Source organism: Hyperoodon ampullatus (genome assembly GCF_949752795.1).
Source record: "Hyperoodon ampullatus genome assembly, chromosome: 2".
In the NCBI taxonomy this organism is placed as follows: Eukaryota; Metazoa; Chordata; class Mammalia; order Artiodactyla; family Ziphiidae; genus Hyperoodon; species Hyperoodon ampullatus.
The window spans coordinates 168676641-168698537 of NC_136915.1; the positions used below are offsets into that span (position 1 = coordinate 168676641).

General features: G+C 38.8%; 1 protein-coding gene across 6 annotated transcripts in view; it reads right to left on the bottom strand.

Moving 5' to 3' along the window:
• DNM3 (dynamin 3) overlaps nt 1-21897 on the bottom strand; it is a gene marked incomplete at both ends in the record, with an annotated part of 593219 nt that overhangs the window by 375038 nt on the left and 196284 nt on the right. For all 6 annotated transcript variants that reach the window (XM_079696529.1, XM_079696527.1, XM_079696525.1 and 3 more), the window contains 3 exons: nt 3849-3991; nt 15008-15168; nt 15746-15844. In XM_079696529.1, coding sequence (XP_079552655.1) covers nt 3849-3991; nt 15008-15168; nt 15746-15844 — 403 coding nt within the window. The remainder of the gene's footprint in view (nt 1-3848; nt 3992-15007; nt 15169-15745; nt 15845-21897) is intronic.

A 21897-nucleotide genomic window follows, 5' to 3' on the forward strand; every position in this document is an offset into this window, starting at 1 on the left:
ACTCTGCTTTTATTTTCCAGTGCCACCTGCTCAGGATATCTTTCTTCATGAAAAAGTTATCATATTATGTAGGTAAGGACTGGATCCTCAGCAAGGTATCACAATGGAAAACAATTTGCTAAATTGTTTGATCTAAGGTGTTAATTAGCTGATAAAGTTTAACTTACAAATATGGGAGGCAGGTAATTACAGTAGACAGACTATATCATTGAGAGTCAGGAGACCTGGATTGAATCTCAGCTCTGATTCCTCCCTTTATCCCTCCCTACCTCCCTTTCTTCCTTCCCAAAATGAGGTTGGCAAAGTAAACATCAGCTGAGTAATGCAGGGCCTTGCAGCCCATGCTAACTGTAAACAGAAATCATTAAAAGATCCTAAGGAGAGGATTGAGAAGATCAGGTTTCTGCTTTGGAGGGATTTTTGGTTTGTTTGTTTGTTTTTGTAAAATATACATAACATTTACCATTTTAATTATTTTTAGGTATATAGTTCAGTGGCATTAAGTACATTCACATTGTTGTGAAACTATCACCACCATCCATCTCCAGAACTTTTTCACCTTCCTAAAGTGAGATTCGGTATCTATTAAAAAATAACTCCCCATTCTCCTCTCCCCCTACCCCTGGCAACCACCATTCTACTTTCTGTCTCTATGAATTTGACTCTTCTAGGTACCTCATATGAATGGAATCATACAGTATTAGTCCTTTTGTGTTTGGCTTATTTCACTCAGCATAATATCTTTAAGGTTCATCATGTTGTAGCATGTGTCAGAATTTCCTACATTTTTAGGGCTGAAGCATACTCCATTGAATGTATATACAAAAAAAACCCTCATGTTTTGTTTATCCATTCATACATCAGTGAACATTTGTGTTGTTTCCATCTTTGGCTATTGTGAATAATGCTCCTATGAATGTACAAATACCTGTTCAAGTCTTTGCTTTTAATTCTTTTGAATACGTACCCACAAGTAGAAAATAATAATAAAATAATAATAAAATATATATTTTAAATATCTGAGTCATTAAATGCATTCACCCATTTAGTTGCAACCATAAAATGGTATTTTAAAATACTTAAATTGAGAATTAAAGTTAAGCAATAAAACTTTATATATAATAGTCAAATGAGCCACAACTCCTGTGACATTACAATCACCTAGTGTTCCAACTGCTCCAGCTGAGCCACCTCATACTTCATGACCTACTCTCTTCCCTGGGTCCAGCATCCCAGACCTCAGTCTGCCAGAACAATATAAATTTCTGACTCCCCTCCCATGCCCCTCTACAACTAGATCTAGCCTTGTTTTCCAATGACTCCTCAGAATTTAATAAAATTAAAACTCCTTACCCCATCACCTAAGATTCTCCGTGGCCTGGCCCTGGATGCCCCATCTCTTACTTCTCATCCCCACTCACCTTCGAAGCCAACCATAAAGAAGCTATTTGCAGTTCCCCACATGTACCAAATCTCTGTGCTTTTACACTTGTTTTCCTTTCTGCTCTGCCTTGTGCTTCTTTGTCTGGCTAATTTTCATCTGTCCTTCAAGACTCAGTTCAAGCATTAGTTTTTACAGGAAACTTTCCATGATCCACAGTCCTATTCCCCACCACCACTCATTGCCACCCAGATGAAGGGCCCCTCCTTGGCTTTCTCAGAATATTTTCAGCATAGCACTTAGCAGAGTACATCACCATCGTGCATCTATCAGTCTCTCTCCAAAGGGCAAGGACCATGCATTTTATTTATTTCCCCCTGCCTGGCATATGAGAGGTACTCAGTAAGTTCAATGAAGGAATGAATTACCTCAAGGCAGTTGGTAAAAAACAAATATATTATAGAGAAAAAATGACTACTTGTATTTGTGATTAGTAGGTTTAGAAATTCTAATTTTGACATACTGGCACACTTTCAAATTCAAAATCTGTTAGATTAGGAAAAAAATCCAAACCACCTAAAACTTGAACCTTTTACTCTCTTTCATCAAAATCATGGATGAATTAAAAGTAACTGCAAATATTTAGACCAGAAAACTTAGAATATAATTAGATGTAGCTATGTTCATGCGTATGCTAATATTAATCTAAATTTAAACACCTGGAAAGGTATGAAACTTCGGGAAACTTTTGAAAATTCACCTCCATTCCGCGTATCCTACAGCCCAGCCACCTGGCCCACTAGAACAAGCCATACCGAAGTTCACACTATTCTCTTGACCTCCTTCTTCCACCTGACAAACTCCTCCCATACTTCAGGGTCTCATTCAAGTATCTTTTTCTCTGTGAATTCACACCCTTCCTCGCATGTAAGTGCTCTTTACCTGGGTTCCCTTAACATTTTATTCTTACCAGAAATGTAGCATTTATCAGATTTTAACACGGTTGTTCATATGTCTGTTTCCACTGCTCTACTGTGGCCACTTTTTGAGGGTTAAAATCTTATTCATTATTGAATTCCCAGTAGTTAGCACAGAGCCAGTCATCAAATAGGATACACAGAGATTAGAGCAAGGCAAGAAGGAAGTAATGAAGAAAGGGAGGGAGGGAGGAAGGCAGGAAGGAAGGAAAGAAGGAAAAAAGGAAAGAAGGAGCTGAATCAGCTCCCTAACAAGGGAAGAATCCAGCTGTGGAAAATTGTAATCTGAGTCCAACAGAATTACAGAGGCAAGACCCAGTCTTTGCAAATAGTTTCAGTTGGGTGTTAGGATGATGACCTAGGGCCTAAACAGAAATAGCTTCCCTTTCTCTGTAACTTAGAGAGTTTTTATAGGAGCTTAACCAAAGCCAAGAATAAAAAGAAAAGATAAACTAGGAAAGAGATGAATCCAAGAAAATAATTCTTTCCTCCGTATGATCTTATTATTTTTTTAAATGGAGGAATATAAGATAATGCATTTAATGTTACTTAATTTGAACATTTAGAAATTTCCCCACAAATAAAAGGAATTATGTTGTACATTTTAAATGCCAGATTAAGGGTATTTTGATTACAGGACTGCAGAGGGAGAAAGGGGCCATAAGAAGTGGCAAGCATCATCTTTAGAGATGGACTTCAGACGTCCTGGAATATAAGCTGGTCAGTGGGGGTCTTCTGGTGGAGAGAGAGGCAATTTGCGGCACAGGGATAAAAGAATAGATGAGGCTGAAAGGGGCTGAAAGAAGGAATGAGGATAAAAGACATAAGGGGGTGGCAATTCTCCAACAATTCTGCTATCCTAACCCAAGAACCCTCAGGGATAAATCTAATAACCCAGGGATAAGACGGGAAGATCATGAAGGAGTAAAAAGATACTTGGCAGTTTTCACATTTGTGTTTCTAAAGGGCTACATTAAAATCATTACCAAAAAGGAAAATAATTTAAATGTGTCCTTACTGTGTGTACTTTTTTTTTATATTAAATCCTTGGTTCTCACTGCATTGAAAAATACACACAAATAGATGATATGAAATGACTGAAATAAAAAGATAATAACTACAAGTGACAACAATAGAAACAGTTGCTTTTCTATGGAACTTAGCCCACTTCTAAAGACTAAGGGCAAAAAAACCCTGCTGAGTTATCACTGTTGGTTTTGCTCATTTACTGAATCCAATTATAAAAACACAATATAAAATTGGGCATAGGATTGGGCATTGGTTAAATTTATAATAATAGAACTAATATCAACAATTATTCCTTTAGAAAACAAAGATTCAAGGCTCACTGTATGACATATACAAAGCTTCACTCATATACTTTACTTTTATGAAAAAACCTAGAAAACGGCATGACAAATAGACTAAGGAAAAAGAAAACTGAAGAGTTAGTTTAAAATGTTGAACAAGAGAAGGGAAAGGTAACTCACTGCAGCAATGCTTTGGTCTTCCTGGTGGGGTCTTCTGGCTTGAAGTTTTTATAGGCTTCTACTTCGTGTTCTATGGACAGCAACTGTCCCTGCAGTTTGTTCCTGAAGTTAGGTAGGGTGTCTCGAATGTGGTTGGTAAGTTGCTAAATAAAGCAAAACAAAATCATACACTCATACAACAGATTGAAGATCAACTCGTAAGACAAAAATCACCCTTCACTGTTTTCCAGGTCATTCAAAACCTTAAAAAGCCATATATACATGTGAGACTGACTGTGTAGACAGATAACTCCAACTCTGTCATCCACTGCCCTACAGCGAAGCTCAAAATTCCTTCAGCTAAAGTCACTTGCTCGGACAATCTTTTTACGTCTGGGATACCCTGTTAAAAGGCAGCTAATGTTACTAATGAAGCTGCCTAATAACACCTTAACATGGATTGATCTGTCAGATCAGCTACCTTGTCGAAAGGAACATTAAGTTAGAATGTGGTACAAATGAAGGAAATGGAGAGTTACAGATGCTGCCTGAGTTCTCAGGACCAAATGGCTTACCACTGGTGGAGCCCAGAGGTACCTGCCAGCTGTTAAGTTCCTCTCCATTCTATAGCTCAGGCAGGTGTTTCCTCTCACCTCCACCTTTAGGCCCCAGTCCAACTGTGGTTAGTCACTGGCTTATACCCTCAACAGGTTGCACATAAGCTTTCTTGTTGATATCTTTACCTAACCACCTTCTTGGCACTTCCACTGAAGTCATCTGCTGGCACCTCAAGCTCAGTCTGATAAAAAAATTCTCCAAGAGATTTTCTAAGAGGGACACAATTAATTGAGAACAAAGGTGGGATATAAACCCAGACTGGTTAGCTCTCTGCCTGATGTTCTTTCTATTACAGTGTAATTAAGGAAAGTCTGAATTAAAAGGAAAAAGAAAGACCACCTTCTTGAACTGCTTAAGGAATAAACTCAGAATCAAGAGAAAGAATATCAACTTCATAGAAATGTAGGAAAAAGAATAATAAATTCAAAGTAAGGGGAATAAATAGACCCAGACTGACTGAAGAACCATTTTAAATCATTTTTATGTTCATCTGAGGTTACCTGGATATATCTATTCAATAAATCTATAGTTATTTAATTGTCAATAGTTCATACTATATTATACCCTTGTCCACAGTTATGACTTATCATGTTATTCCCCTGGCATGTGCTGTCATTATGGCTCTGAAGCAGAAAACAAAAGAATAGAGAAGACTGCATTCCCAGTAGCAATTCCACAAGACACAAACCCTCAAATCTAAGAGTAAGAGTAACCACGAGAAACCAGTGGCCACCTGACTGCCATGTGAGTGGTAAATAATCAAAATACTTGGTTCCTACCATTTGTTTCTCATATATCTCAATAGCAAAGCAATACTATGGACCACTCCTAGCTTTCTAAAACACTTCTTTCCTTAGCTTTCGTAACCCCAGCTCCTGTCATTTTTCTCCGAACCTTTCTGAATACCTTATCCATCACCTTTGCCAAGTTGTTCTCCTCTGCCAGACCTGTAAATATTGATATATCTCAAATGTGGGTCCTACACCTCTTCTTTGGTCACTGTCTGTTCTCTACTAAGGCAATCATTTCATCCATGGTTTCAATATATATTCAAACACCTGTGGCTATGGACATGTTATCTAAAGACCAGACTTCTTATCTTTGGTGAGGGTATATGTATTAGACCACCTGCCTGACTTCTCCTCTTGGAAGCATCAACCTCAGCATGTCTGAAATAAAGTACCTAATATTCCCTTCAGGGTTCTCCATTTTGATGACTTCGTAACAACCTGGGAACTTGGGAGTTATCCTTGACTTTACCACTCCATCACCCACCAGAGCTAATCTACCACCAAGTTCTCAATTTTCCAAAACATTTCTCAAATCTGCTTTCTTTTCCCATCTCCACCGGCCCTAACTGAGACCAAGCTGCCATCATTTCTCACTTTGACTCCTAAGTGGTCCTCTCATCTCTACTCTTGGTCTTCCTATCTGCAACCACCATAATCCTTTTTAATCCACAGATATGACTGTGTTATTCCCCTTCTCAGATTCCTTAAACAACTGACTCCCCACTGCTCTTAGGATAAGAGCCAAAATCCTTAACTTGGCCTACAAACACCGTAGGACCCAGCCACTGCCTGCATCTCCAAATTCATCTCTTACAACTCATTCCCTCATTCTCTGCCCTTCAACCATAATAATATTCCTTTCAATTCCTCAAAAATGTCCTGTTCTCGTCCAGTTTTTGCCATAGTAACTGGTTCAGGGTCAGAGGTGTTGGTGCACATTAAATCAGCAATAAGATTCTCTTAATTTCAAACACAGTATGAAGGTCCTTGAAGCAATAGAGAAACGGATTATCCAGGAAATGAAAGATTTTCAGTATAACATTTATTCAATTTTCAGTCAACCAGAATCAGTTAGGCCATAATTTAGGGGTCACCTGTAGTAACCAAATGGTCAATCATATCCATCCAGTATTCACAACTTAATTTATTCCTAACTTTATCTTTCTGATCATCTTAGTGATATTTCTCTAAGATTTTTTTTCTTAGACCAATACAGGCACGAAAGCAGCAATCAAAAAAGAATTTTACCAGAGCTAAATATATTGATAGACTATCATGGTTCTTGCATGACAAACCAGTGTTCCTTCTCTAAACCATGTTCATAATTTTTAAATGACACAACTATCACTGCTTCATGGCTTCCAAATACTCACCTACCCTTAATTTAAAAGTACAAATTTCACATTAAAAGAGAAGTACTATGTCGCGTAAAATAGAAGTACACCACTGTTTTTTATTTTCTAAAACTTCTTCAATTGTTTTGCCTAAATGATTCAGATATAATGTAACAAGCAGACTATTACTCTGTTAGCCTCTACTGACACCTTCTAGGAGGGAACAATCAGAACTTCTGATAATTACTTGACTAATTTAAGTTCATAGATAAAAAGTTACAGAGTGCTTTCTTTTTTTTAATCTTAATTAGAGTACAATTGCTTTACAATGGTGTGTTCGTTTCTGCTTAATAACAAAGGGAATCAGTTATACATATACACATGTCCGATATCTCTTCCCCTTTGTGTCTCCCTCCCTCCCACCCTCCCTATCCCACCCCTCTAGGTGGTCACAAACAACCGAGCTGATCTCCCTGTGCTATGCGGCTGCTTCCCACTAGCTATCTATTTTACGTTTGGTAGTGTATATATGTCCATTCCACTCCCTCACTTTGTCCCAGCTTACCGTTCCACCTCCCCATATCCTCAAGTCCATTCTCTAGTAGGTCTGTGTCTTTATTCCTGTCTTACCCTTAGGTTCTTCATGACATTTTTTTTTTTTAGATTCCACACATTTGTGTTAGCATATGGTATTTGTTTTTCTCTTTCTGACATACTTCACTCTGTATGACAGACTCTAGGTCCATCCACCACACTACAAATAACTCAATTTCATTTTTTTTATGGCGGAGTAATATTCCATTGTATATATGTGCCACATCTTCTTTATCCATTCATCTGTTAATGGGCACTTAGGTTGCTTCCATATTCTGGCTATTGTAAATAGAGCTGCAATGAACATTGTGGTACATGACTCTTATCGAAGTATGGTTTCCTCAGGGTATATGCCCAGTAGTGGGATTGCTGGGTCGTATGGTAGTTCTATTTGTAGTTTTCTAAGGAAACTCCATACTGTTCTCCATAGTGGCTGTATCACTTTACATTCCAACCAAAAGTACAAGAGGGTTCCCTTTTCTCCACACCCTCTCCAGCATTTATTGTTTCTAGATTTTTTGATGATGGCCATTCTGACTGGTGTGAGATGATATCTCCTTGTAGTTTTGATTTGCATTTCTCTAATGATTAAAGATGTTGAGAAATCTTTCATGTGTTTGTTGGCAATCTGTATATCTTCTTTGGAGAAATGACTATTTAGGTCTTCTGCCCATTTTTGGACTGGGTTGTTTGTTTTTTTGATATTGAGCTGCATGAGCTGCTTATAAATTTTGGAGATTAATCCTTTGTCAGTTGCTTCATTTGCAAATATTTTCTCCCATTCTGAGGGTTCTCTTTTCGTCTTGTTTATGGTTTCCTTTGCTGGGCAAAAGCTTTTAAGTTTCATTAGGTCCCATGTGTTTATTTTTGTCTTTATTTCCATTTCTCTAGGCGGTGGGTTAAAAAGGATCTTGCTGTGATTTACGTCATAGAGTGTTCTGCCTATGTTTTCCTCTAAGAGTTTTATAGTGTCTGCCCTAACATTTAGGTCTTTAATCCATTTTGAGTTTATTTTTGTGGATGGTGTTAGGGAGTGCTCTAATTTCATTCTTTTACATGTAGCTGTGCAGGTTTCCCAGCACCACTTATTGAAGAGGCTGTCTTTTCTCCACTGATATATTCTTGCCTCCTTTATCGAAGATAAGGTGACCATATATGAGTGGGTTTATCTCTGGGCTTTCTATCCTGTTCCATTGATCTATATTTCTGTTTTTGTGCCAGTACCATACTGTCTTGATTACTGTAGCTTTGTAGTATAGTCTGAAGTCACGGAGCCTGATTCCTCCAGTTCCGTTTTTCGTTCTCAAGATTGCTTTGGCTATTTGGGGTGTTTTCTGTTTCCATACAAATTGCGAAATTTTTTGTCCTAGTTCTGTGAAAAATGCCAGTGTTAGCTTGATAGGGATTGCACTGAATCTGTAGATTGCTTTGGGTAGTAGAGTCATTTTCACAACGTTGATTCTTCCAATCCAAGAACACGGTATATCTCTCCATCTGTCTGTATCATCTTTAATTTCTCTCATCAGTGTCTTATAATGTTATGCATACAGGTCTTTTGTCTCCATAGGTAGGTTTAATCCTAGATATTTTATTCTTTTTGTTGCAATGGTAAATGGAAGTGTTTTCTTAATTTCACTTTCAGATTTTTCATCATTAGTGTATAGCAATGCAAGAGATTTCTGTGCATTAATTTTGTATCCTGCTACATTACCAAATTCATTGATTAGCTCTAGTAGTTTTCTGTTAGCATCTATAGGATTCTCTATATATAGTATCAAGTCATCTGCAAACGGTGACAGCTTTACTTCCTCTTTTCTGATTTGGATTCCGTATATTACTTTTTCTTCTCTGATTGCTGTGACTAAAACTTCCAAAACTTATGTTGAATAATAGTGGTGAGCGTTGGCAACCTTGTCTTTTTCCTGATCTTAGTGGAAATGGTTTCACTTTTTCATCACTGAGGACGATGTTGGCAGTGGGTTTCTCATATATGTCCTTTATTATGTTGAGGAAAGTTCCCTCTGTCTACTTTCTGGAGGGTTTTTATCATAAATGGGTGTTGAATTTTGTCGAAAGCTTTCTCTGCATCTATTGAGATGATCATATTGTTTTTCTCCTTCAATTTGTTAATATGGTTTATCACATTGATTGATTTGTGTACATTGAAGAATCCTTGTATTCCTTGTATTCAAACCCCACTTGATCATGGTGTATGATCCTTTTAATGTGCTGTTGGATTCTGTTTGCTAGTATTTTGTTGAGGATTTTTGCATCTATCTTCATTAGTGATATTGACCTATAGTATTCTTTATTTGTGACATCTTTGTCTGGTTTTGGTATCAGGGTGATGGTGGCCTCGTAGAATGAGTTTGGGAGTGTTTCTCCCCGGCTATATTTTGGAAGAGTTTGAGAAGGATAGGTATTAGCTCTTCTCTAAATGTTTGATAGAATTTGCCTGTGAAGCCATCTGGTCCTGGGCTTTTATTTGTTGGAAGATTTTATTTTTTTTATTTTTATTTTTTTTTGCAGTACACAGGCCTCTCACTGTTGTGGCCTCTCCCGTTGTGGAGCAAAGGCTCCGGATGCACAGGCTCAGCGGCCATGGCTCACAGGCACAGCCGCTCCATGGCATGTGGGATCTTCCCGGACCGGGGCACAAACCTGTGCCCCCTGCATGGGAAGGCGGACTCTCAACCACTGTGCCACTAGGGAAGCCCTGTTGGAAGATTTTTAATCACAGTTTCAATTTCGGTGCTTGTGATCGGTCTGTTCACGTTTTCTATTTCTTCCTGGTTCAGTCTCAGAAGGTAGTGCATTTCTAAGAATTTGTCCATTTCTTGCAGGTTGTCCATTTTATTGGCATATAGTTGCCTGTAGTAATCTCTCATGATATTTTGTATTTCTGCAGTGTCAGTTGTTACTTCTTTTTCATTTCTAATTCTATTGATTTGAGTCTTCTCCCTTTTTTTCTTCATGAGTCTGGCTAATGGTTTATCAATTTTGTTTATCTTCTCAAAGAACCAGCCTTTAGTTTTATTGATCTTTGCTATCATTTCCTTCATTTCTTTTTCATTCATTTCTGATCTGATCTTTATGATTTCTTTCCTTCTGCTAAGTTTGGGGATTTTTTGTTCTTCTTTCTCTAATTGCTTTAGCTGTAAGGTTAGGTTGTTTATTTGAGATGTTTCTTGTCTCTTGAGGTAGGATTGTATTGCTAACAACTTCCCTCTTAGAACTGCTTTTGTTGCATCCCATAGGTTTTGGGTCATCATGTTTTCATTGTCATTTGTTTCTAGGTATTTTTTGATTTCCTCTTTGATTTCTTCAGTGATCTCTGGTTATTAAGTAGTGTATTGTTTAGCCTCCATGTGTTTAGTCTCCATTGTTTAGTCTCCATGTGTTTGTAATTTTTACAGATTTTTTTCTTGTAATTGATATCTAGTCTCACAGCATTGTGGCCAGAAAATATATTTGATATGATTTTAATATTCTTAAATTTACCAAGGCTTGATTTGTGATAGATATGATCTATCCTGGAGAATGTTCCATGAGCACTTGAGAAGAATGTGTATTCTGTTGTTTTTGGATGGAATGTCCTATAAATATCAATTAAGTCCATCTTGTTTAATGTGTCATTTAAAGCTTGTGTTTCCTTATTTATTTTCATTTTGGATGATCTGTCCATTGGTGAAAGGGGTGTTAAAGTCCCCTAGTATTATTTTGTGTTACTGTTGATTTCCCCATTTATGGCTGTTAGCATTTGCCTTATGTATTGAGGTGCTACTATGTTAGGTGCATATATATTTACAATTGTTATATCTTCTTTTTGGATTGAAACCTTGATCATTATGTAGTGTCCTTCTTTGTCTCTTGTAATAATCTTTGTTTTAAAGTCTATTGTCTGATATGAGAATTGCTACTCCAGCTTTGATTTCCATTTGCATGGAATATCTTTTTCCAACCCCTCACTTTCAGTCTGTATGTGTCCCTAGGTCTGAGGTGGGTCTCTTGTAGACAATATACAGGTCTTGTTTTTGTATCCATTTAGCCAGTCTATGCCTTTTGGTTGCAGCATTTAATCCATTTACATTTAAGGTATTATTCGATATGTATGTTCCTGTTACCATATTCTTAATTGTTTTGGGATTGTTATTGTAGGTCTTTTCCTTCTCTTGTGTTTCCTGCCTAGAGAAGTTCCTTTAGCATTTGTTGTAAAGCTGGTTTGGTGGTACTGAATTCTCTTAGCTTTGCTTGTCTGTAAAGGTTTTCATTTCTCCATTAAATCTAAGTGAGATCCTTGCTGGGTAATCTATGTTGTAGGTTTTTCTCCTCCAGCATTTTAAATATGTCCTGCCACTCCCTTATGGCTTTCAGAGTTTCTCCTGCAAGATCAGCTGTTAACCTTATGGGGATACCCTTGTTTGTTATTTGTTGTTTTTCCCTTGCTGCTTTTAGTATTTTTTCTTTGTATTTAATTTTTGATAGCTTGATTAATATGTGTCTTGGCATGTTTCTCCTTGGATTTAGCCTGTATGGGACTCTCTGTGCTTCCCAGACTCGATTAACTATTTCCTTTCCCATATTAGGGAAGTTTTCAACTATAATCTCTTCAAGTATTTTCCTAGTCCCTTCCTTTTTCTGTTCTTTTTCTGGGACCCCTATAATTCGAATGTTGATACATTTAATGTTGTACCCGAGGTCTCTGAGACTGTCCTAATTTCTTTTCATTCTTTTTTCTTTATTCTGCTCTGCAGTAGTTATTTCAACTATTTTATCTACCAGGTCGGATAAGATAACGGATAAGAAGAACTTATCCATTCTCCTGTCTCAGTTATTCTGCTACTGTTACGTTCTAGAGAATTTTTAATTTCATTTATTGTGTTGTTCATCCTGTTTATTTGCTCTTTAGTTCTTCTAGGTCCTTGTTAAACATTTCTTGTATTTTCTCCATTCTATTTCCAAGATTTTGGATCACCTTTACTATCATTATTCTGAATTTTTTTTCAGGTAGACTGCCTATTTCCTCTTTGTTAGGTCTGCTGGGTTTTTGCCTGCTCCTTCATCTGCTGTGTGTTTCTCTGTCTTCTCATTTTGCTTCAGTTACTGTGTTTGGGGTCTTCTTTTCGCAGGCTGCAGGTTTGTAGTTCCCATTGTTTTTGGTGTCTGTCCCCAGTGCCTAAGGTTGGTTCAGTGTGTTGTGTAGGCTTCCTGTTGGAGGGGACTAGTGCCTGTGTTCCGGTGGATGAGTCTGGATCTTGTCTTTATGGTGGGCAGGTCCACGTCTGGTGGTGTGTTTTGGGCTGTCTGTGGCCTTATTATGATTTTAGGCAGCCTCTCTACTAATGGATGGGGTTATGTTCCTGTGTTGCTACTTGTTTGTCATAGGGTGTCCGGCACTGTAGCTTGCTGGTTGTTGAGTGGAGCTGGGTCTTGGCATTGAGTTGGTGATCTCTGGGAGATTTTCGCCGTTTGATATTACGTGGAGCTGGGAGGTCTCTTGTGGACCAGTGTCCTAAACTTGGTGCTCCCACCTCAGAGGCACAGCACTGACACCTGGCTAGAGCACCAAGACGCTGTCATCCATGCAGCTCAGAATAAAAGGGAGGAAAGAAAGAAAGAAAGAAAGAAGAAGATAAAATAAAATAAAATAAATTAAATGTAAAATAAAATAAAGGTATTAAAAAATAAAAATTATTTTAAAAAAATTTTTAAGTAATATAAAAAAAGAAAAAGAAAGAAGAGAGCAACCAAACCAAAAAACAAATCCACCAATGATAACAAGTGCTAAAAACTATACTAAAAAAACAAACAAAAAAAAACGGACAGACAGAACCCTAAGATAAATGGTAAAAGCAAAGCTATACAGACAAAATCACACACAAAAGCATACACATACACACTCACAAAAAGAGAAAAAGGGGAAAAATATATAAATATCATTGCTCCCAAACTCCACCTCCTCAATTTGGGATGATTTGTTGTCTGTTCAGGTATTCCACAGATGCAGGGTACATCAAGTTGATTGTGGAGATATAATTAGCTGCTCCTGAGGCTGCTGGGAGAGATTTCCCATTCTCTTTTTTTCGCACAGCTCTTGGGGTTCAGCGATGGATTTGGACCTACCTCTGCATGTAGGTCACCTGAGGGCGTCTGTTCTTCGCTCAGACAGGATAGGGTAAAAGGAGCAGCTGATTCGGGAGCTCTGGCTCACTCAGGCTGGGGGGAGGGAGGGGTATGGATGTGGGGTGAGCCTGCAGCGGCAGAGGCCAGTGGGACGTTGCACCGGCCTGGGGCATGCCGTGCGTTCTCCCAGGGAAGTTGTCCCTGGATCACAGGACCCTGGCAGTGGAGGGCTGCACAGGCTCCTGGGAGGGGAGGCATGGATAGTGACCTGTGCTTGCTCACAGGCTTCTTGGTGGTGGCAGCAGCAGCCTTAGTGTCTCATGCCTGGCTCCGGAGTCCGCGCTGATAGCTGTGGCTCGTGCCCGTCTCTGGAGCTCCTTTAAGCAGCGCTCTTAATCCCCTCTCCTTGCGCACCAGGAAACAAAGAGGTAAGAAAAAGTCTCTTGCCTCTTCGGCAGCTCCAGACATTTTCCCGGACTCCCTCCCGGCTAGCCGTGGCACACTAGTCCCTTCAGGCTGTGTTCACGCAGCCAACCCCAGTCCTCTCCCTGGGATCCGAGCGAAGCCCGAGCCTCAGCTCCCATCCCCCACCCATCCCAGCGGGTGAGCAGACAAGCCTCTCAGGCTGGTGAGTGCTGGTCGGCACCGATCCTCTGTGCTGGAATCTCTCCGCTTTGCCCTCTTCACCCCTGGTGCTGCGCTCTCCTCTGTGGCTCCGAAGCTTCCCCCCTCCGCCACCCGCAGTCTCCGCCCACGAAGGGACTTCCCAGTGTGTGGAAACCTTTCCTCCTTCACAGCTCCCTCCCACTGGTGCAGGTCCCGTCCCTGTTCTTTTGTCTTTTTTCTTTTGCCCTACCCAGGTACGTGGGGAGTTTCTTGCCTTTGGGAGGTCTGAGGTCTTCTGCCAGTGTTCAGTAGGTGTTCTGTAGGAGTTGTTCTACATGTAGATGTTATTTCTGATGTGTTTGTGGGGAGGAAGGTGATCTCCACGTCTTACTCTTCCACCATCTTGAAGCTCCCCTCCACAGTGCTTTTTGTGAGAAAAGCTGCTCACTGTTTTGAGTCAATGTGATCAAATCTTGGGGTGGGAGCTCTACACTCAATGACAATGACTCTTAACTCCACTAAGGGCAGGAAAATATGTGGCCAAGCCTACTGAATGTTTATGCAAGAAATGTGTATGTGCGTGGGACGAGGGGAGGGAGAGGGCCTAATTCTATCTGTCACAGGGAAACAGATTATCTGGAAAAGCTTCTTAGAGGAATGTAGATCAATAATTGCTTATGTATTTTCAAGATTGTAAATTAAGGAACAAATGAATCCTAGCAAAACCTTACAGAAAATTTAACCTAACCATCACAGACTGATATTTCAAAAACAGATGCCAAGAGACTGACTTTTCAGAGATATAAAAGTTTCACTCCTTAAGATAACTATATATTATGAGCAAACATGTGCTAAAATGTATTCCCCTGCTCACTGTTCCAAATAAATATGTATTTCTGCTTTGCGTGCTGTTTTTTCAATAGTATTAAGGTGGAGTCTGGTCACTTAGAATAGTAACAGTCTGGATCCCAGTATTCATATTCATCTTTTTAATTTCTATCATTATGCTAAATGTCTTAGTTTAGAAAAAGAGTACAAAAATAAGAAATATGGATTCCAATAGTCATTTACATATTTTATCATTGTTCTTTTCACTTGAAGAAAACATCTTTACCTGATTAAGGACCTTCTGAAGGTGTGGGGTCCCCATCCGATCAGCAATATGTCTGTAAGCCGGGTGTGAGAGAAAAAATTTCCTTTCTGCCAACATGGCAGCCTTTATATCCTTCTTCCCATCTATGTCCTTCTGGCTCCTGTTTACCACCCCCACGTAACCTAAAACAAAACACACACCTATGGAGTTGGGACACCTTTGATTTATTCTGGGGAAATTCTAATGCTCTTGAAGAGGCTGAATAAGAAAAAAAAATTATTTCAGGGCCTGAAGAATAGATCCCTTTACAAAACTTAGTTTGAGATATCAGTATTTAACAACGGCTGGATGATTTGGCTAACGTTGATTTTTTTAGCATTAACAAAATAATGTCCTTTGTCCTTAAAAGATCTGTGCATTTAAATAGAGTAAATCTCTAAGCCGTTTTGTCATATAGCAGGCAAGTAAATAATTCAGACTTAAACAGTATACATGTATGCAGTCTATGATGAATATTTATACCCTTCCTTCAAACACCTGCCTTTTCCTGTTTTCTTATTATTTGAAGGAATAGTTCTCCCTTTGGATAATTTTTAATACATCATTTGGGAACACCATGCCATTCCATAAAATGTTTAACTAATCATCAATCCATTCCTCCCAACTGTGGAGACATTAAAATCCAGCTTCCCATTGTTTTCCCAGTTGTTTCTCTGCCACATCATCAAAGGAAGTCCTGTACAGGACACAGTACATTACCCCTGCGAAGTGGCAGCAGCTTATTCTCTAGGACATCCCTGGCATCCGTTCCCTCATCCATAAGATCCAGTTTGGTGATGACTCCAATGGTTCTTAGACCTGCAACACAAACAAACCCCACATTACACAATTTGCAGAATACTAACAAGTTTCAGAGACATATATGTCTCAATGCTAATTGCAAAGCACTCATATCCTGGTTCTTTCCCTGTTCCTCTCCATTTACTTTGTTTTCTAATCCACTACTACCCCAGTCTGGTGAATGTCAATGGGTTGAGGCAGAGAGTTGCAAACCACCCATCCATAAGATAACTCTTGATTCAGGAGAGAAAAGAACAAATAGCTGCTTCACCAAAATACTTTTAAATGTATGAGTTTATTTTTGTACTATGCATACATGGAAATTATACATTTAAATTTTCCTCCCAGGGATTGCACACAATATGGATGTTTTAACTTTTTATGTATCACATTATTAAAAACAAAAAAATAGGCTACACATGGACCAATGATATGGGTGTGTCATAAACCAAAGCTTATTATTGATCCAGTTCTGAGTACCTGAGGTCAAAAACATAAAAAGAAGAAAACTACGTATAGGATACCATCATCCCCAAAAACAAACTCGCAGAAAAGGAAATATGATTTAATAGAAAGAAGCCTGAAATAGGAATTCTGAGCCTTGGATTCTAGTCTCAAGGCAAGTCACTTAATTCTCCAGGTCTCAGTTTCCCTCATCTGTAAAATAAAGCATTGGAAATTATTTAATCTTAAAAGGTACTCCAACCACTAATTTTTTAAGATGGTGAAACTCAGCCAGAGAGAGATTAAATAACTTTCCCAAGGTCATATAAGAAGTGGATCTGGGAAGTCTGGTTCCAGAGTCCATGCTTTTAACCAATATACTGCTTATCGTGGTAAAAAAAAAAAAAAAAAAAAAAATTTTTTTTATTTAAAAGGCTTAAACCAAGAAAGTCAAAGAAAATGGGAAAGGAATGCAGAAAATTTTTGAGACTGTAAATCTAGCTGGATGACTGCTAACCAACTTAACATATCAGAGAAAGAGGAAAACTGCATCCAAGAAAGCCAACAAAAGGAGACGTCCAGAAACTAAATAATTTACATCACAGCATCTCAGTAAGATTCAAGACCTGGGGGACAGAAAGCTCTGAAAACTATGGAGAGTGGTGGTGGCAGCTGAAGCTGAAAACAGAAGTACTGGATGGAATCAGTCAGATTTTCATGGGTAACATAGCTAGGAGCTGCCCTGGTCCATCCTGGCAGGACAGTGCAGGTTTACTCTCTGGAAAGACTGAACTAGAAAAAACTCTGAACTCATGGGTCCCTGGCCCAGTTTGGATGGATCTGGTATTAAAAGAGGATGATTAAGTAAAATATTACATAGAGAATGGCAGGGACCCCCCTCCCCAGGCCAGTTCCCTAATTTGACTTCAAGAAAGAGATGGCTGGCAGATTTTAACCCCCAAGCAAGAGATTGGAACAATGGCCTGGGGATACTAACCATTCCAGGAGAAGAACATATATATTGATATTCGAAGGAACGATAATTAAAATAGTCCAATAAATCATTCTGCTGTGCAGTCTATCATTCCATAATTCAAGAACACTCACACAGAACTCCAACCACCTGATAATATTTCACCTTTAAATATGAATGGACAGCCAAGGAGATTCACTAATATGAGACCAAAACAAATAAACGTTATAAAGCTGAACTTAAAGAAAACAAAGATAATGCAAAATACAGAAGAAAACTATTATCTGTATTAATATCCTCAGAGAGAAAGGAGAGGTCATAGCATTCATGGGACAAAAATAGAATGCCATAAAAGGAAATTTTTGAACAAACAAAAATAATTTTCAATAATTAAAAATATGAGAGCAGAAATAATAATGTTGGAATACAAAGTTAGGAACCCCCTCCAGAAAACAAAAGAAAAAGAAGTAAATAATAGGAAAGGAAAAACTTTTTTAAAACTAGAGAAATGATTCAGAAGATACAACATCTGAATGATTGGCATTCCAATAAGAGAGAGAATGACAAACAGAAACAGTTGGGGATGTAGGGACATACTATTCAATAAGATGTCCTATAAGTGAAAGATGAATTTAGGGATTGAATTAACCCATCAAGTGCCCAACACAATATGAAAAACATACATATACATAACACACAATATGGCATATAAGTATAAGATTTCATAATACTGGGAACAAATAAAATATCCTAAAAAGCTTCCATAGAAGTTAAAAAAGTTTTAAGAATCATTACAGCATCAGTCTTCCCAGCAGCAAACTGGAAACTAAAATCCCACAGAGCAATGTTTTCAAAATTCTGAGAGAAAGATAATTTCTAGACTAGAATTCTAAACTACCAATAAATGTGACAGTAGAAAAAGATATTTTCAGACATGCAAAATCTCAAAATATTTTATCTCCCTTTCTCCTTTTTTTTTGTGGGGGGGGAGGGACAATTACTAAAAGATGTGTTCCACCAAACATGGGAACAAACTAACCAAGGAGTAGACAGGAAATCCAGGAAGCAGGGAATCCAATCTAACCAGAAAAAGAAGGGAATTTTTAGGATGGTGTAGATGCCAGTTTAAGGCCAGGAGAGCAGTCAGTATCTATTAGAATAAGAGGACAAAGATTACTGAAGAGATATCTTCCCCCACCAAGAAAAGAAAATGAAAGTGATAGGATACTTAAAGCCTAATGCTTTTGAATGTATTTAGAGATTTAGACTTCTGTAGGAGAGGTTGGGAATGCACTGGTGACAGATACGTAGACTATGCAAACAAACAAAAAAAGAGACAACTATCAACCTCAAAGACAGCAGTATCACTCAAGAAAGGAAATTTAATCATAATTTAACACATGGTTCAGTTGTGAATAATATTTTTAGAATCATAAATATTCATTTAGCAAAATATGATATCGTTATATTAGTAGAATTGGGGAGGTAAGTGTATATATGGGTAAGTATATGTGGGTATGGGAGACAGCCAAATCCTTACATATGTAGGTAAATAACAAAAGAAAGGGGGCTTCCCTGGTGGCGCAGTGGTTGAGAGTCCGCCTGCCGATGCAGGGGACACGGGTTCGTGCCCCGGTCCGGGAAGATCCCATATGCCGCGGAGCGGCTGCGCCCGTGAGCCATGGCCGCTGAGCCTGCGCGTGCGGAGCCTGTGCTCCGCAACGGGAGGGGCCACAACAGTGAGAGGCCCGCGTACTGCAAAAAAAAAAAAAAAAAAAACAAAAAAATAACAAAAGAAAGTTAAAAGGGTTGAAAGTGATAGTCTCTGGAAAGCAGTAATCCAGAGTCAGGAGGAGTGGGCAAGGGACTAAAAGTTTTTATTAAAAGCCTTAGAGACTGGTTTTTCTGAAGTGATGTACATTTATAACATTAATAAAAATGAGTTAAATTTTAAAAGCATTTTCTTTACTACTCCCTATTTCTGAAAAGGCAGAAAAGTCTATGCTTATTGGTGTCCCAGAAATGGCCAATGAAATTATTTTCTTTTTCACTCTTAGTTATACAAGTAGGCAACTTAAATAATCAATGAATGCCTGCTGGCAGACTCAAGACCTACACTGTTAGATCTCAAAAAGACATTGCCTGAAGAGATTCAAAGGCAGCATGTTTTTAAAATCACTTCACTGGAAATATAAGGACGCAGATAAAAATAATAATAGAGACCATTTGTTGAGTCCTGATTATGTGCCAGACATAGACTTGAAACAACTCTGAGATAGGTACTATTATTTCTCAATTACACTTTCCTCAAAGTGAGACTTGGAAAGGAAAAATACACATGCCCAAAGGCTTGCAGGCTGTAGGGTGTAGAAGGCAGGCAACCTAATTCCTTTTTTTTTTTTTTTTTTGCGGTATGCGGGCCTCTCACTGTTGTGGCCTCTCCCGTTGCAGAGCACAGGCTCCGGACATGCAGGCCCAGCGGCCATGGCTCACGGGCCCAGCCACTCCGCGGCATGTGGGATCTTCCCAGACCGGGGCACGAACCCATGTCCCCTGCATTGGCAGGCGGACTCTCAACCACTGTGCCCAGGGAAGCCCCTAATTCCATTTTTAATCACTATATTTTTCTGCCTCTCAATTCTTAGCTAGATTCTACAAGTGATTAACTGTGTTATTCAGCAAGTTATTTACATCATCTGGGCCTGTTTATCTACAGAACTAAAGGTTTAACTAGATGTCTCTTTCAAGTCCAGAATTCTGGGAAGGAGAACAACTTCCAGATTCAGAAGAGGTTATGTAGAGTAGTATGTAAAGTAAAAAGTAATGTAATAAAATTCTTGCCCTCCAACTAAAAGGAAAATTTAAAATAATACATTAAGAGCTAATAAATAATGTGGGGTACTGTGTTTCAATTATGTTTCTCTTCAGTAAAGAATAGCCACAATGATGAGTACTGACAAGTCCTGACAAAGACCTAGAAAAAACATACAAGCCACTTCAAAAATCTGATTCTTGGCTTCCCTGGTGGCGCAGTGGCTGGGAGTCCGCCTGCCGATGCAGGGGACACGGGTTCGTGCCCCGGTCTGGGAAGATCCCACATGTCAAGGAGCGGCTGGGCCCGTGAGCCATGGCCACTGAGCCTGCGCATCCAGAGCCTGTGCTCCGCAATGGGAGAGGCCACACAGTGAGAGGCCCACGTACCGCAAAAAAAAAAAAAATCTGATTCTTATATATAGCATAGATCTAAGAGCATTGAGTCAAGGATTGGACTGTTTGGATTCAAGTCCCATCGGTTTCCCTTGTTAGCTCTGAGACATTAGTTTCCTCATCAGGTATAACCATATCAAAAAGGTAATCATCACAGTTTACATTTGATGTCTGGGATAATTATTAATAGCATCCCCTTTAACTCTCGAATGACTTCAAACAGAAGAATAAGTTACATGTTCACTCTAACTCATCAATAAAATGAGGAAATAACAAACCTATGTTTTAAAATTACATAATAGGACTTCCAGTTTCTGGTCCACCATGTAAGGGGCTTGGAAGTTGCCACTGTGTCCTAACAAGTGAACAACTGAAAAATTAACAATGCTTCTGAGATTCATCAGAGAAGTGAAGCCACAGAGCAAACCACTGTCCCCCAAATTTGGAGAGACAAATAGGTGAATACAGAAAATCACAACTTACTGGAGCAGAAATACAAAAGCAGAAAACTCTGTGGGAACCAGGGCCTAGGCAGAAAAACCTAAACTGTAATTGATGAATTGCTGGAAGCTCAGTGTGGGCAGTCAAAGAGTTAAAAACTCCAGGGGGACCCAGTCATAGAGGGTACCCATACTTTTGTGAGTTTTGCTTCTAGGAGCTCAACCAGCTTCTCACAGTGACTATCTGAGAAAAATCTCCCTGTGCTTCAGACAGGGAGAGAAAGAAACAACTTGATTTAAAAATGGGTGAAAGACCTGAACAGATATCTCATCAAAGAAGATATACAGGTGGCAAGTATGTATATGAAAAAGTGTTCCACATCATACACCATTAAGGAGTTGCAAATTAAAACAACAGTAAGATATCACTGCACACCTATTAGAATGGCCAAAATCCAAAACACTGACAATACCAAATGCAGGCAAGAATGGGGAGAATGTTAGCAACTCTCGTTCACTGCTGGTGGGAATGTAAAATGGTACAGCCACTTTGGAAGATGGTTTGGGAGTTTCTTACAAAACTAAACATAATCTTATCATATGATTCAGTAATTGTACTCTTTTGTATTTACCCAAAGGAGCTGAAAGCATGCCCATACAAAAACTTGCATACAGATGTTCATAGCAGCTTTACTTATAACTGCCAAACTTCAAAGCAACCAAGATGTCCATCAGTAGGTGAATGGATAAATGAACTGTGATATATCCAGACAATGGAATATTATTTAGTGCTAAAAAGAAATGAGCAATCAAACCATGTAAAAACATGGAGTAACCTTAAATTCATAATACTAAGTGAAACAAGACAACCTGAAAAGGCTTTATGGTGTATGATTCCAACAATATGACATTCTGGAAAAGGTAAAACTATGGAGACAATAAAAAGAATAGTGGATGCCAGCAGTCAGTGGAGACAGGGCAGTGAAAACTATTCTGTATGATATTAC